Source organism: Bubalus bubalis, chromosome 18, assembly GCF_019923935.1.
Source record: "Bubalus bubalis isolate 160015118507 breed Murrah chromosome 18, NDDB_SH_1, whole genome shotgun sequence".
NCBI lineage: Eukaryota > Metazoa > Chordata > Mammalia > Artiodactyla > Bovidae > Bubalus > Bubalus bubalis.
Window position 1 is genome coordinate 15163769 of NC_059174.1, and position 17193 is coordinate 15180961.

The 17193-nt window shown below is 36.3% G+C and overlaps 1 protein-coding gene across 3 annotated transcripts in view; it reads right to left on the reverse strand.

Annotated features, from left to right (window-relative positions):
- Positions 1–17193, reverse strand: part of NETO2 (neuropilin and tolloid like 2) — a 66660-nt gene that overhangs the window by 33848 nt on the left and 15619 nt on the right. For 2 of the 3 annotated variants that reach the window (XM_044931210.2, XM_006062757.4), the window contains exons 5-6: positions 12182–12226; positions 11967–12094 (exon numbers count right to left, since the gene is read on the reverse strand). In XM_044931210.2, the coding sequence (XP_044787145.1) occupies positions 11967–12094; positions 12182–12226 (173 nt within the window). The remainder of the gene's footprint in view (positions 1–11966; positions 12095–12181; positions 12227–17193) is intronic. The other variant, XM_006062756.4, reaches the window with a different exon arrangement.

A 17193-nucleotide genomic window follows, 5' to 3' on the forward strand; every position in this document is an offset into this window, starting at 1 on the left:
AGTCTTCTCCAACATCACTGTTCAAAAGCATTAATTTTTGTATTCCTTTAATTTAGTTTAATCGAGTGTTTAATAGTTTAAATTTAAGTTTAATTTAATTTAATCAAGTGGCTTACAGGACTTAGAACATCAGTTTATTTACAAGATTACCGGCTACCTGGTAATGAGCTTCCATATTCAATGGATTTCCAGAAGTCACCTCGTTAACATAAACTCACTTGTGGTTGAAAGGAGCTTGTTATTAATAACAACACACCCACTTCAGGTTTATAAAGGCTCTGAAACATTTTCAGAAACTGAGAACAAGAGACTAAATATCGTTAACATAAGATGCTCTCATTGCTCTTACCATTCAGGAAATTTCAAGGGTTTTGTGAGCTCTGTGCCAGAAATGGGGATGAACACCAAATATATGTATTTCCTATTATCAAGCAAAACATCATAGGGGGAATACTGGTCAGTAGTTTTCATATAATGTCTTTGGTGGTTTCAGTGTGATGCTTAAGAGTTTAGAAGTGTTCCTCTTTTTTTACTTCCTGGAAGAGACTAAGAAGAATCAGCATCATTTCTTCTTTAAATATCTGATATAATTTGTGTATCCATTTAGGAGATTTCTTTGTAAGAAGGTTTTAAACTGTGAATTCATTACAAATATATAGTCATACAGATTACATATTTCTTCTTAGATGTGTTTGGGCAGCTTGAGGCTTTTAAGGAATTTGTCATTTCATTTGAGACATTTGATTTGGGCACAGAAAGGTCCACTGTTTTAATGGAGGGTCTATAATGATATCCTTTCTTTTGTTCCTGGTATTGGTAAAATGGTTTATATCAGATTATTTACCATTTCTGTACACCATATTTTTACATTTACCATAATTATTTACCATATTCCCCACTTTCATTCATGATATTTGAAGATTCATTCTAGTGCCATTTCTCTTTTATCTAAAGAACTTCCTTTAGCATTTCTTTTATAGCATGTCTGCTATGGGGTCGCAAAGAGTCGGACACAACTGAAGGGACTTCACAGCAACAGCAAGAGCAGGCAATGAATTCTTTGTCTTTGCCGTGGCTCTGTCTTCGTTTGCCCTCATTTCTGAAAAGATATTTCTGCTGGATATAAAATTCTGAATTTTATAGTTCTTTATTTCAGCATTTAAAGGTTTTGATACACAGTCTTTGGGTTTGATAATTTCTGCAGAGAAATCCATAGTCTGAATATTCAAATTGTCATTCCCTTATATAATGCATAATTTCTCTCAGATCTCAAAGCTTTCAACCTTTGGTTTCAAGAAATTTGATTTGAGTAGGCTTTGTATTTTGTTTTTATCCTGTTTAGTGTTTGCTATGCTTCTCGAATCTATAAATTGATGTCCTTCACCAAATTTTTTGCAATTATTTCTTCAAATGTTTTTTCTGTAACATCTTTTCCTCTTCTTCAGGTACTTAAGTTACATGAATTTTACATCTTTTGAAATTGTCCCCACAGGTTCCTAAAGCTTTTGCATAATTTATTTTCAATCTTTTTTCTCAATTCTTCAGATTAGGTAGTTTCTACTGAATCTTCTTGAAGTCTACTGCCTTTCCTTCATTCTTATATTGGCCCACACACTGAATAATTTCTTCAAAAATTTAAGATGTATTTCTTCAGTTCTAAAATTTTCACTTGGTTCTTTTTTATAGTTTCTATTTCTCTGCTAAGTTCTATCTTTTCACTCATTTCAGGAATGTTTGCCTTTATCTCATGGAACATGGTTACATTATTGATGTAAAATCTTTGATAATTATCATCTGACTACTGTTAGGGTTGGGATCTCCTGTATTCCCCTTTCAGAAATAATCACATTTCCCTGGTTCTTTATATTGTAATTAAAAAAATTATATCCTTGACATTTTGAATATAATATTGAGACTCTGGGTCCTTAAAAATCTGTGGAAAATGTTGAGTTCTGTTGCTTTTCAGGACGCCTACTCAGTGCGGTTCAGGCTGCATGTACTGCCTCTTTGTCTGGGTGTGAGTTCCATGTGCTGGTTCAGTTGTCAAGGCCTTTGCTATGCCACGCAGACTTGCCCAAAGCATACCCTGCTCAGGCACCTGGGCAGTGTTTATAATGCACTGTGGTCCTCAATACCTTTGCCGTGTTTCTGCGGGCCTGTTGTGTGCATATGTAGCTCAGGGCTAAGCCAGAATTAGTACCTTCCTTTCTCTAGCTCCCTGCTCTCCAAGGTTTCCTTCTCATTCTCTGGAAAACCTGGTTCCCTCTTCCCAGTTCCTCTGCTGGCTAGAAAGATAAAATTTCCTCAGTTTTTAGTCTCCTGATTTGCTGTGAGTTCTGAGTGACTAAGCACAAAGAGGAAAAAAACCAAAAACAATGGGAATTTCCTCCATACATCACCATATCTTCTCCTAAATTCTGCACCAGTTAGGACAAGGGGTTTCTCTTGGGGTTTTAGTTGCTACTATAGCTGCTGTGACTGGTGCTAACCTTGGGCAGAGTTAGTAAGGGGAAAAACAAATCAACCAGGGAAGCCCCATGCAGTTTGTAGGGGCCCCTCTCTCACTGTTCTGGCTAGCAAACTTTCTGTGTCTATGCCTGCTGTCAGTTCTACAGAGAGAAAGAATAAACCCACAACAAACTACTACAGTAGTTTGTTGTTTGGGTTAGTTGAATACTAACCCCAAAAGGGGGTGTTAGTATTCAAGTTTTGAATACTTCCCTTCCAACCCACTTTCTAATGGTTACTTTTCAGAATCCTCATGCAATTGCTTTCTGTACTCTATCTAGTTTTTAGTTATAATAAGAGCCATAAGCTACAGTAGGATTATAATATCTTGGCTGGTTCTAGAAGTCACTTATTTTAAGGGAATAAAACTGATAAATTTTACCTTTATGGCTTGTACTTTGTGTCTTCTGTTTTTAATAAATTGTTTCCCAGCCAAAGGTTACAGAACTATACTCCTGTATTTTCTTCTAAAAGTTTTAGTTATAACATTTATGCCAAGTGCAAAACAGGTTATCTCACATCAATAGTCAATTGTTGTAACATCAATTATTGTTTCCTTTTGATCTAGCATGCTATAATATTATATACTAAGCTTCCATACATATGAGGTCCTATGTTTTGATACTTTATTCAGTTTTATCAGTTTGCATACCCCAGTGATAAATGCATTCCATTCAACCACCACAGTATCATCTCAAAGGGTAAGTACTCTCACTTTTTATTCAAAATTGTCATGGTTCTTCTGGACCCTGTCCTCTTTATGTGAATGTCAGAATTAGCTTGCTAAGTTCCCCCAGAAAGCCCTATGGGGATTTGGCTTGTAATTTTAAATTGATTAATTTGGGAATAAACATTTCCATCTTCTCATACATGAAAATGGTGTATGTCTCTCTGATTTCCCCCATTTCTGTAGGTCTTCTTTTCTGTATTTCAGTATAATTTGAAAAATTACTTCCTGGTATGATTTTGTGTTTTATTTTCAAATTACTTTTGGAAAGCAATTTATTTTTATAATTGATGAACTTTTTTTCTCTTGTCACATTGTTGTTCAGTCGCTAAGTCATGTCCGACTCTTCGTGATCCCATGGCCTATAGCACACCAGGCTCCGCTGTCCTTCACTATCTCAGAGTTTGCTCAAAATCACGTCCATTGAGTCTGTGATGCATCTCACCCTCTGCTGCCCCTTCTCCTTTTGGCTTCAATCTTCCCCAGCATCTGAAGCTTTTCCAAAGAGCTGGCTCTTCATATCAGGTGGCCAAAGTATTGGAGCTTCAGCATCAGTCCGTCCAATGAATATTCAAGGTTGACTTTCTTTAGGATTGACTGGTATCATCTCCCTGCAGTCCAAGGGATTCTCAAGTCTTTTCCAGCACCACAATTTGAAAGCATCAATTCTTTGTCCTCAGCCTTCTTTATGGTTCAACTCTCACATCTGTACATGACTAGTGGAAAAATCATAGCTTTGACTATATGGACCTTTGTTGGCAGAGTGGTGTCTCTGCTTTTTTAGCTGTGTTATAGCTTTCCTTCCAAGGAGCAAGCATGTTTTAATTTCATGGCTGCAGTCAGCATCCACAGTGCTTTTGGAGGACAAGAAAATAAAATCCGTCACTGCATTCATTTGTTGCACTGACCACCACCAAATAAAGTACTGGCAATAGACATAAGCTTAAAGAAAATGATTTTAAGGTTTCACCATTATGATGTTTGCTATAGGATTTTAGAAGATATTTTTCATCATGCTGAAGATATATCCTATGTTGGAATTACTGATTTTCATTTATCAATAGATTTTAAGTTTTATTGATTTTTTGCATCTATTGATATATGTGGATTTATCTCCTTTAATGTGTCAATATGGTAAACCATATCATTTGAATTTCTATTTTCTCACAGTAAGCTGTCCACAAATGTCAAAGATAAGCCCATCTTTGGTCAAGTTTTCTAAAAAAATACTTGTTAGGTTTATTTTGTTGCTACTTAGTCTTTTGGGTCTTTTTCTTTCTCCTTCATTTTACAAATAAGTCTCTGTTTTAAAATTCTCTCATGCTATCTATCTAGTTTTGATAAAACAGGCTGGGGAAAGTTCTTCTTCAGTTTTCTAAAACAGTTTATATAACATGTTCCTTAAATATTTGGTAAAATCTAATTTGGCCAGTTTTTCTGTTATCATATTTTAAGTATTCAGATCAGATCAGATCAGTCACCCAGTTGTGTCCGACTCTTTGCGACCCCATGAATCGCAGCACGCCAGGCCTCCCTGTCCATCACCAACTCCCGGAGTTCACTCAGACTCACGTCCATCGAGTCAGTGATGCCATCCAGCCATCTCATCCTCTGTGGTCCCCTTCTCCTCCTGTCCCCAATCCCGCCCAGCATCAGAGTCTTTTCCAATGAGTCAACTCTTCGCATGAGGTGGCCAGAGTACTGGAGTTTCAGCTTTAGCATCATTGCTTCCAAAGAAATCCCAGGGCTGATCTCCTTCAGAATGGACTGGTTTTAAGTGTTAGCTTGGTACAAAAGTAATTGCATTTTTGGAATGTGAATTTTAAATCATTATAACTAGATTTAAACATATTTTTGTTAGACAAAATAGGAACCATTACAATCAACACATTTTTGCCAACAAGATACAAGTTTGTTTATTTCTGTAGCATAAAAATCCATGCTGCAGGATTCAACAAACTCTAAGAAAGCATTTTCTGCATGCTGCTGGTTATGGAAGTGTTTTCCCTGCAAAAAGTTGTCAAGATGCTTGAAAAAGTGGCAGTCCATTGGCTAGAGGTCAGGTGAATATGCTGGATGAGGCAAAACCTCTGATTCATTCTACTTCTGAAGCACGTGTGCAACATGTAGTCAGAATCAGATATTATGGAGAAAAATGAGGCTCATTTTTATAAAATTTTTATGTTTTTACATTATGAAAGTATGATAACACATTTACAGTAGACTTGGAAAATAAAGAATAAGATTACATGTAGTTCCACTATATATTAGAATTGACCCATTCTGTTGACCAAGGCCAGCTGCAGGCGTTGAAGTTTTCGGTGCATCTCATTGCCTTGCTGAGCATACTTCTCAGATGGATTGCTTTTGCCAGGATTCAGAAAGCTGTGTGGATCAGACTGGCAGCAGACCACCAAACAGTGACCATGACCTTTTTTGGGTGCAAGTTTAACTTTGGGAAGTACTTTGGAGCTTCTTCTTGGTCCAATCACTGAGCTGGTCCTTGCTGGTTGTCATATACAATCCAACTGAGAAATGGCTGCTGTTGTTGAGTACAAGAAGAGAAAACAACAATTCTTTTGATTTGTGGTTAGTGGCACCCTACTCCAGTACTCTTGCCTGGAAAATCCCATGGACGGAGGAGCCTGGTAGGCTGCAGTCCATGGGGTCGCGAAGAGTCGGACACGACTGAGCGACTTCACTTTCACTTTTCACTTTCATGCATTGGAGAAGGAAATGGCGACCCACTCCAGTGTTCTTGCCTGGAGAATCCCAGGGACGGGGGAGCCTGGTGGGCTGCCGTCTATGGGGTCGCACAGAGTCAGACACGACTGAAGCGACTTAGCAGCAGCAGCAGCAGCTGCGTGAGCTATCAACTTATCAAGCTTTTCCACCTTTCTAATTTGCTTCAAATGCCAAATGACCAGAGAATGGTTGATGCTGAGTTCTTGGGCAACTTCTTGTGTAGTTCTAAGAGGATCAGCTTCGATGATGGCTCTCAACTGGTCATTATCAACTTCTGATGGCCAGCCACTACGGTCATCTTCAAGGCTCTCATCTCCTTTGTGAAACTTCCTGAACCACCACTGCACTGTACACTCATCAGTAGTTCCTGGGCCAGATGCACTGCTGATGTTGAGAATTGTCTCTGCTGCTTTTTTGACCCATTTTGAACTCAAATAAGAAAATCGCTCAAAAATGCTTTTTGTCTAATATCATTTCTATAGTCTAAAATAAACAGCAAGTAATAAAGTCATTAGCAAAAAATAAAGTGAGAAATGCATATTAAAATGATTATAATACAACATTTATTTAAGAATGTACTCCAATATCAAATGGCAAAGTTCAACAATGCAAAGCCACAATTACTTTTGTACCAATCTAATACAAAATGAGTTTTGTCAATTTGTTAAGAGTTTATTTAGGTTTTCTATTTCTTTGACTTTGATAAATTATACGTATGTAAACATGTACATATACACATACATTATATATTTAGTAAATTGTTCACTTAGACTGTTCACAAATGTATTAGCAAAGAACAATCTAAAGTATTTCGATTATGGAAAATTTCAAACATACAAAAGCAGACAAAATAGTATCATAAACTCATTTTACCCATTCCCTAACTTTAGCTTTATCTTCCCTGATAGCTCAGTTGGTAAAGAATCTGCCTGCAATGCGGGGGACCTGGGTTCGATACCTGAGTTGGGAAGATCCCCTGGAGAAGGGAAAGGTTACCCACTCCAGTATTCTGGCCTGGAGAATTCCATGGACTGTATAATCCATGGGGTCACACAGTCGGACGTGAGTAAGCAACTTTCACATTCACACCCTTCATACTTTCACTTCTGCCTCTCACATATTATTCTGAGACAAATTCTAGAGATATCATTTAATGTGTAATTAGTTTCATATGTAAGGTTAAAGATGTTAAAAAATAACTTCATACTATTATTAACCAAACAAATGAATAATTTCTTAGTATCAAATTCTAGTGTTCAGACTTCTAATTGTCTCTTAATGTTCCTTGCCTTTTGTAGTTTGTTTGAATCCAAACTCATTTGACTTGTACTTTTTTAATCTGTACGCTCCCCTGCTGGTTTTCTTTTTCCCTTTGTAATTTATTGAGGAAATGCTATTCTTTTTTGTTGTTGTTCAGCAAGTATTCTTCATAGTTTGTCTTACAATGCTTTTTTTAAAAATCTCAGCTGTAGTTGAGTGAATGACCTTTCCCACTTCTAATATTGTCTTTTTTTACATTACTCTTGCCAGAAGTATGCTTGTTGCTATTATTTTTTAAACTATTTTTTAAACAAAAGGCCAGCTTTTGGTTTTGTTGAGTCTTCCTTTCTGTAAATTTTGAAATTCATTTATCTCTGCTCTTCTATTATTATCCTTTCTTTGGATTCTTCAGTTATTCTTTTAGCTTCTTTAGCTGAATTTCAGCTCATTAAATTTAAATCTTTTTCTTCTTCTAAAATTAGTATTTATGATCACAAATTCCCTAAAGTACACTTAGGGATATCCTGCAAGTTACAATATGTAGTATTTTCACTATTGCTACATTTTTTTTAATGAATGTGTTCAAATTTTCATTCTAATTTCTTCTGTGACATATCAATTACTAGATGATATATTATTTCTAAACATTTTTTAAAAATTGAAGTTTAGTTGACTTACAGTGTTAATTTCTGCTGTACCATTCAGTTATACACATATATAGGCATGTGTGTATATGTAGATATACACATTTTAAAGATACTGCTTTCCATTATGGTTTAACTCAACTATATCTATTGAATATAGTTCCTTGTGTTATATAATAGGACTTTGTTGTTTATCCATTCTACATGTAATAGTTTGCATGTGTTGACCCCGAACTCCCATCCCATCTCTGCCCCACTGTCCCTCCTCCTAGGCAATCAAACGTTTGTTCTCCACATCTGTAAGTCTGTTTCTGTTTTGCAGGCAGGTTCGTTTGTGTATTATTTTATATTCCACATGTTAAGTATATCCTATGGTATTTATCTTTCTTTTTCTGATTTACTTCACTTAGTAAGATAATAGCTAGTTCCATTCATGTTGCTGCAAATGGCATTATTTTGTTCTTTTTTATGGCCAAGTAGTATTCTATTGCATACATGTAACACACATCTTTATCCTTTCAGCTGTTGATGGATATTTACATTGTTTCCATGTTTTGGCTAAGGTAAATAGTGCTGCTAGGAGGGAGAAGGCAATGGCACGCCACTCCAGTACTCTTGCCTGGAAAATCCCATGGACGGAGGAGCCTGGTGGGCTGCAGTCCATGGAGTCACTAAGAGTCAGACACGACTGAGTGACTTCACTTTCACTTTTCCCTTTCATGCACTGGAGAAGGAAATGGCAACCCACTCCAGTGTTCTTGCCTGGAGAATCTCAGGGACAGGGGAGCCTGGTGGGCTGCCATCTGTGGGGTCGCACAGAGTCAGACACGACTGAAGTGACTTAGCAGCAGCAGCAGGAACACAGGAACCCACTACGGTTTTATCTAGATATATGCCCAGGAGTGGGGCTGCTGGATCACATGGTAGTTCTATTTTTAATTTTTTGAGGAAACTCTTCCGTAGTGGTTACACCAACTTACATTCCCACCAACAGTGTAGGAGGGTTCCCTTTTTTCCACACCCTTATTAGTATATGTTATTTGTAGACTTTTAAATGATGGCCATTCTGACCAGTGTGAGGTGGTGCCTCATTGTAGTTTTTATCTGCATTTCTCTAGTAATTAGCAATGTTGAGCACTTTTCCACATGCCTACAGGCCATCTATATTTTTTCTTTGGAGAAATGTCTATACAGGTTTTCCACCCATTTTTCGCTTGGGTTGTTTCTTTGTTGAGTTGTATGAGCTGTTCGAATATTTTGGAAATTAAGCCCTTGTTAGTGCATTATTTGCAAATATTTTCTCCCATTCTGTAGCTTGTCTTTTCATTTTGTTTATGGTTTCCTTGGCTGTGCAAAAGGTTGTAAGTTTGATTAGGTCCCATTTGCTTAATTATATTGCCTTGGGAGACTGACCTAAGAAAACATTGGTACAATTTATGTCAGAGAATGCTTGTCTATGTTCTCTTCTAGGAGTTTCAAAGTTTGTTTTGTCTCTAAGCCATTTTGAGTTTATTTTTGTGTATGTATGGTATGAAGATGTGTTCTAACTTCACTGATCTACAAGCAACTATCCAACTTTACTAGTACCATATGGGGTTTTAAAGTTATCTTTTGGTTTCTGGTTGCTAATTTAATTGTACTTTTGTCCGAGAATGCTCTGTATGATACCAAGCACTGGTGTGTATGTCAGACTTCCTTTTTCCATCCAGTGTATGGATCAGTTTCCATAAATGTTTCATGCATGCCTGTAAAGAATGTAAAATCTCTGAATGTTGGGAGTTAGGACACCATGTTCCATTAGGCACACTGTGATGTTTAAACCTAAGCCTTGACAATTTTTTTTGCATGCTTGATTAAATTGAGAGGTTAAAAAAATTACACATTATAATTGTGGATTTGTCATAATTTTCCCTTGACAACTGTCAATTCATGTTTTGTATATTTTGAGGCTATATTAACACATAAAATTTAAAATATATCTTCCTTATGAATTAGCGACCATCTTGATTTCAATTTTAATAGTTATACTAGCTCTTTTAGTATCTATTTCTCTGCTGTTTTTGTATTTTAAAAATTTTCTGTAGTTAACCTAAAACACATACATTTGGATTTTAACTGTAGCACTTGGTTTGAGTATTTTTGCCCCCAGATACCTTAATTTTGCCCTCATTCTTGCATGACAGTTTAGTTGGACATGGAATGTTTGAATTTCAGATTGCTGGTTAATATTTTCCCTTAGCACTTTGAAGATGTTATTCTATTGCTTTCTGGCTTCTATTTTGCTATTGGTTATTCCTTTGTTATTCTTTCTAGGCAGTCTCTTCTCTCTCTAGATGTTGTGGAGATACTCGTGTTGTCTGTGATGCCGATTGTAACTCAGGGTCAATTAACACTTTTTTCCCTTGCTTTGAGAATTACTGTATGTCAATGCCTTTTGTTATTTCTTACAATTTTCTTAATAAATTACCACTGTCTCCCATCGTCAAGCTACTTTCTGGGTCATTTTCTCAAATCTATCTCTCAATACTATACTTTTTACTTGAGGAAGATCTGTTTGGTTATTTTTAAAGTTTACTTGGTATTTTTCTTTCTCATATTTTGATACCTACTTGTTGGCTATTTAAAACACTTCAGATCTTGGGGATCTAAGAAACTTCCTGCTGTTATGTCTGCTAACTCAACTTGCGGTGAGTTGTTCACCTACACGCTGTCTAATTCGGGGGTCTATTGTTTTATCTATGGCAATCTTGTGGCCTACACGGCTATTCGTATTTATCTGTGCCAGATGAGTCAAAAGGTGTAAAAAGCCCAAGACCATTTTGTTCATTTTGGGGCTAAGTGATTCCTGGGCTGAGCATGGAACATAAATTTGCACCCCAAACTAATAAAGGTAGGTTTCTAGGTATCAACTGTCAGGGGAGACCTCAGCCTCACCCCCATCCTGAGACCGAGCCCCAAAAGATAAGCTTCTTTTGTTACAACTTGTGCTCATGGAAGACTTTTTTTTTTACCATTTCATGGTGATCATCTCCCTTTGTGGGTTCCAGCTTTATGTGGTGAACCTCGCAAAGGCCACATGAACCCTACGCCTTTTATTTGTCTCCGTGTGGGTAATATCAGGCTCCTGGCACGTTCACCCGAGTAGTCACAGGTTACTGAAATCAGCAAGGGGCATTTGGCATTTGTACCATCAATTGCAGTTTTCAGCTTATTGCTCTGGTTTATAGTTCTTGCACTTCTAGTTAATAAGAATTATCTTCTTTTGGGGGGCTTATCTATGCTTTAAAAAGGATGTCTATTATATATTATTTAATGTTTCTTGGTGTTTTGTAACAGGTAGGTTTTCAGGTTATCTAATCCATCACATTACCAGCAACTTTAAATTTGATTTTTGTTAATTCTTTAAAGGTTTGTTCTCTTACCCTCACTCTTTTTTTCCCTCTTTTTACATTATACATACAATAAATACAATTTTAACTGTTACTATTCCCAGAAGTACAAATTAAAAGCAAAAAGCAGTAGTAGTTAGGAACCTGTCTCAATCTGTCAGTTATATAAAAGCATCCTTCCCTGTGGTACTTTCCAATAAAAATTCTACATGATTAGCAGAGGACAGCATGATAAGAACACAGAACTAAGACAATGTTCTAAGTTCTAATGTTCAATGTTCTAAGAACTAAGACAGTTTGTGTTTTGGTTTTGACACTGTTATAACCAACACTGAGATCTCTGACAAGACACTTCAACCTCTTATGGCCTGTTTTACCTCCTCATAAAGATGTTTATGAATCTATGATTACACTGATCAATAACTGTATTGTCTGGTTAGGAATACACAGATTTTAAGAATCTTAAAATAAGAATATTAATGTATGTGTAATATTCCTAAAGTTTATACTGTCATTTATTTAACTACAACAATGCCGATGTTAGGTGTTCAATAATGTGACTGAAATAAAATTCAAAAAAAGTTGCAACATCAGTTTAACTAACCAGTAGGTATCTGCATGAACCAAATAACACAATGTACAAATCACATCTTATTATATCATTCTCAGAAGTGACTGCGTACTTAATACTACCTTAGCTTTTGGAGTAGCTTTAATCGTCCATATGCAATCAACTGCTTGGCCGGGTTTTGTTTTTTCCTCTTGTTCTACCTGACTAGAACGCACTATTCCATCAGCTCCTGATAGCTCAAACTGGCAATCTAGAAAGAACAGATGAATGATGTTCAAAGGAAAATAAGACTAATCAAAGATGCCACGAGAAAAAAAAAAGAGGTAATATACTAAACCTGGGATGGGATTTAAAATACCTCCTAGGTAAGTAAAGTCTGGATCTGTAACAGAGAAAAGAAGAAAGTGATTGGCACCAAGATATTTTAGAGTTAATTTAAGGCTTAATGTCTTATGTTATATCTAATGCTGCATTTAACAACAAAGCAAGAGAAAGCTTTCATTGGTGTATACTACAAAGCACTGCTCACTTATAGGACTGATGTTTTTAAAAATGATAATGCTTAAATTTTTGATCACATTATGAATTAATAACTTATTTATGCTACCTGAAACTCACAACTCTTTCTCAACTGCAGTAGCTAGTAGAAAGATACAGACTACAATGAAATATTATCCAGTCTTAAAAAGGAATGAAATTCTGACACATGCTGTATAACACGGATGAGTCTTGAAACGTTATGCTAAGTAGAATAAGCCAGACAGTTAAGGACAGTGTAAGATTCCATTTATTGAGGTCCCTAGATTAGTCAAATTAATAGAGATCGTTTTCACGGGGCTGTAGGGATAGGGTAATGGGAGTTAAGTATTTAATCGGGACAGAATTTCAGCTTGGGATGACAAAACAGTTTTGGAAATGGACAGTGGCTATGGTTGCACAACACTGTATATGTACTCAATGCCACTGACTTGTACACTTAACAGGGTTAAAACAGTGAATTTTATGTTACACATAATTTACTCCTCCTCACCATAGTAGTAGCTGTGTGTGTGTTTGTGCTCAGTTATGTCCAACTCTTTGTGACCCCATAGGCTGTAGCCCAGGCTTCCCTGGTAACTCAGGGAATCAGGTAGGCCTGATACCTACTCTAGGATTCTTGGGTTTCCGTGGTGGCTCAGACGGTAAAGAATCAGCCTGCAATGCAGGAGACCTGGGCTCAATCCCTGGTTTGGGAAGATCCCCTGTAGAAGGGCAAGGCAGCTTGCCCAACCCATTATTCTTGCCTGGAAAATCCCCATGGAGAGAGGAGCCTGGTGGGCTACAGTCCATGGGGTCATAGAGTTGGACAAGACTGAGTGACTAAGCTATAGGCTGTAGCTCACCAGGTTCCCTTGTCTTGCCTGGAATTTTCCAGGCAAGAATATTGGAGTGAGTTGCCATTTCCTTCTCCAGGGGATCTTCCTGACCCAGGGATCAAACCCATGTCTCTTGCGTCTCTTGCATTGGCAGGTGGATTCTTAACCACTGAGCCACCTGGGAAGCCCACTGTAATAGCTTAATGAGCTGTATTTTCACAATGGCAGTAAAAAAAAAGAAGACTAAATGATATACAGTATATTCTTCCCTGTGAAATAGTTCACAGAAAGTTGACAATCAATAGTTTATATTAAAATAACTGATTTAATTAAATTGGTCAGGTATTTGATTTTTAATAACTAAATCAATTAACTGAATTGATACTTCAGCACCAAAAATACATTATATAAAAAAGTCTTACATAGAGTCAGGTTTTTGCAAATATGTTTAGACTACCTGAAAGAAAAAAAAGGTATCTTAATCATTTGAACAATGCTTTTAAAAATATTAAAAAACAAAGCCAGGCAACTTTATATGTAAAGATTCTTGGAAGAAAAGCAGCTCTTTTTCTTCTATTATATGTATCATGAGAGCAACTTCATATGGTTTATGGTTAAAATATAGACACATTAAAATAAAAAGAAAATGTTTAAGATTTCTAATTACCTTACATTTGCATTTTATAGTACTTCAGAGTTTCTACATACCTTATGTTTAATATTATGCTAATAACAATAACATCAAGATCATGTAATATTCTATTTTATAGATGAGGAAACTGAATCAGAGCGAGATGATGACTATTTTGGATAATATAATGGCAAAATCAGGACTAGCTCTAATTCTCTAGACAATTTTTCTTTCTCTATTGTGTTACTTTTATAACATGGGTGAGGATGCCACAATCTTACTACTAAAGAAAAAAAAAGGTCAAAATAAATAGGTAATTCATAAATAGCTAAATCATGGCTGTCTAGTTATTTAAGCCATATTTATAAAATAAATTTTGTCCAGGGATTTGTGAATGTGGATGAAACCTACTAACGATGAGAAACTAGTATCTTTTAAATACATGAAATTCTCTGAGCTACTGGTGATATTTGTTGAGGCAGAGGCTCGTTCCTACTTCCTGGAAGTAACTGGAATAACTCTGAAAATTTTAGTGCAATGACAATATCCCTAGAATTCTTGCCTACGTGTGAAGTTCTGATTCACTTGCCAGATAGTTGCTATGATTTTTTTACTCTAATGCTGGTTAAGATTTAGATTTATCTTTGACACATCTCTGCAAAACTGGTGAAGTGTTGTTACTTTCTTTTACTTAGGGAGGTTGGGTTTAGTTAAAAAAGAATAGTCTCTGTGATGTATTCTAAATTTAAGCTAAAATTTTTCCTACTTTTTTCAACATGTACTTTGATAATCATGCTGAAAGTCAATGGTTAAGATTTAGTGCAGATTAAGATTCCACTGCAGAGGGCATGGGTTCAATCCCTGGTCAGGAAGATTTCACATGCCATGCAGCATGGCAAAAAAAAAAAAAAAAAAAGAAATTAACAAGAATTAAGCAATCAGTTACATATAAAAACTGTCAATTAAAATAGGTTTAAATAGGCTAATTAGTCTAAGATATTTTAGACTAGCAATTTTTTCATTCTGACAAGTTTATATACATGTCTACCTGAATTTTCAAATTAAGTTTTTTTAGACACCTGTTTGTAATTTTAAAATTTATTTTTATTGTAGTAAAATATAATATTTACCCTTTCATCCATTTTTAAGTGTACAGTTCAGTGGCATTATGTATATTCACAATGCTATGCAAACATCACTACTCTCTATTTAAGGAAAAATTTAAGACAAATTTTAATACGATGTAACAATTGCGCTCCACGGTACTTAGCCAAATGAGTTAAAAACTTGTCCACACAAATGGCTGCATATAGACGTCTATAGCAGGTTTATCTGTAGTTGCTAAAACCTGAAAGCAGCCAAGATACCCTTCTACACAATAAACAAACTGTGGTACATTCATACAATGAAATATTATTCAGCACTAAAAAAAAGAAAAGCTACCGAGCCATGAAAAATACAGAGGAACCTTAAACAAATATTACTAAGTGAAAGAAGCCAATCTGAAAAGGCTACACATTGTAGGATACCAACTGCATGATATTCTGGAAAGGGCAAAACTAGAGAGATGGTAAAAAGATCACTGGTTGCCAGGGCTGGAGTGGGAGGGATGACTACGTGGAGCACACAGGATTCTTAGGGCAGCTGGAATACTCCATATGACCATGTATTGGTAGATACGTCATTACACCACTACATCTGTCCAAACTCACAGAATGTACGACATCAAGAGTGACCGCTAATGTAAACTGCACACTTCAGGTGATGATGTGTGTCAATGCAGGTTCCTGAGTTGTAACAAATGTACCCTGGGTGCTGGATGTTCATCTCAGGTTTTAGCACTGCCTGTGTGTGTGCAGGGGTGGTTAGAAGGCATGCCCTAACTCTGTACTCTCTACTCAGTTTGCTATAAGCCTAAAATTTCTTAAAAAAAAAAAAAAAGTATAAATTTCACTTTCTGAAAATGTTAATCATTTTGACATTGAGAACTTAAATCTGAAGTGACACTTAACACAGGGAAAAAAAGCTGAATATATTGTTCAGGAGAAAAAAAAGACTGGTAACCCAGTTGAAAGAATAGCATGATCTCTGTTATATAAAATGAACAAAATAAAAAGATAAAAACATCTGAAGTGATACATACCATATTGCTTATATTGGTTTTTTATTTATAGGATGATATGGCTATATTTTCATTTGGCTGTTCTAATTAAAAATTTTTTTTTAAGTTAGTAAATTTCTTGCATGAAAACATAAAAAGATTATATGATTCTTACATTAAGTTACTTTTTCATCTTGTTAAGTCTGTGAGTTCTCTGAAAACAGGAGTAATAACCAGTGTATCTTTGGGCTTCTGCATTAGGGATATGTATACTTTTACAGTGGACAGGCTCTGAGGACTACAAAGTGTTTCCACGTAACTCCGCGGTAGGCAAGATGGGTAGAGTGCACTGAATGGAGACCCTCTCCCACCACCCAAACATATGTCCACATCACAACTGTCACAACCTATGACTGTTGCCTTGTAAGGTTAAAAGGTTACCTTACTACCTTATAAGGTTAAGAAAAAGCGAATATTACATTCTAAGGCAAAGGATGTGATTAAGCTAAGCATTCTGAGAAGATCGCGGGGGGTGGGGGGGGGGTGCGGATGTGAAGATGGAGGCGGAGATTAGAGTGATGAGGCCACAAGTGCAGGAGTGCTGGGAGCCGCCAGGGGAAGAAGAGGCTAGGAAAGGGCTCTCCCCTCGAGTTCCTAGAGGGAAGTGACCCTGCTGGATGCTGGCCTCCAGAACTCTGAGAGAATCAATTACCACTGTTTTCAGCTGCCAAGTTTCACTTATGGCAGCCTCACGAAGATATTCCTGTCTTATCAACAGCAATGCTCAGGCACAAGTCCAAGCTTAATACTAAATTTTATAGCTAGCTGGTGGCACAGAAAGGATTCAAACCCAGATCTTTTGCCTCCAAGTACAGAGCACTATTCTTTCTACTGTTCAGTATTTTCTAGGGACTGTTGATTCAAATAAGTGTTTAATTCAACCATTCCAAAGGAAAAAAACCTACCAAAATAATTTTTGTTACAGATCATGAAAAGACAAATTTGTTGAATTACTTTTAAAATATATTTATTATGATGTCTTTGGCCTTGATATATGCTATAAAACTTAAATCTAAGAAATAATGTAATACCATATATGATATGCCTCAAAATTCAAGTGATACAGCTCTATTTCTAATTTTTATTAAATATTTATTCATGGGCTGATTTCCCTTTGATGATGGTAATTTTTTAAAAACCTTTATTTGATAAACTTGACTGGATTTTCTGTTTTCTAGTCTTTTTTTGTGTGTGTGTGTGTT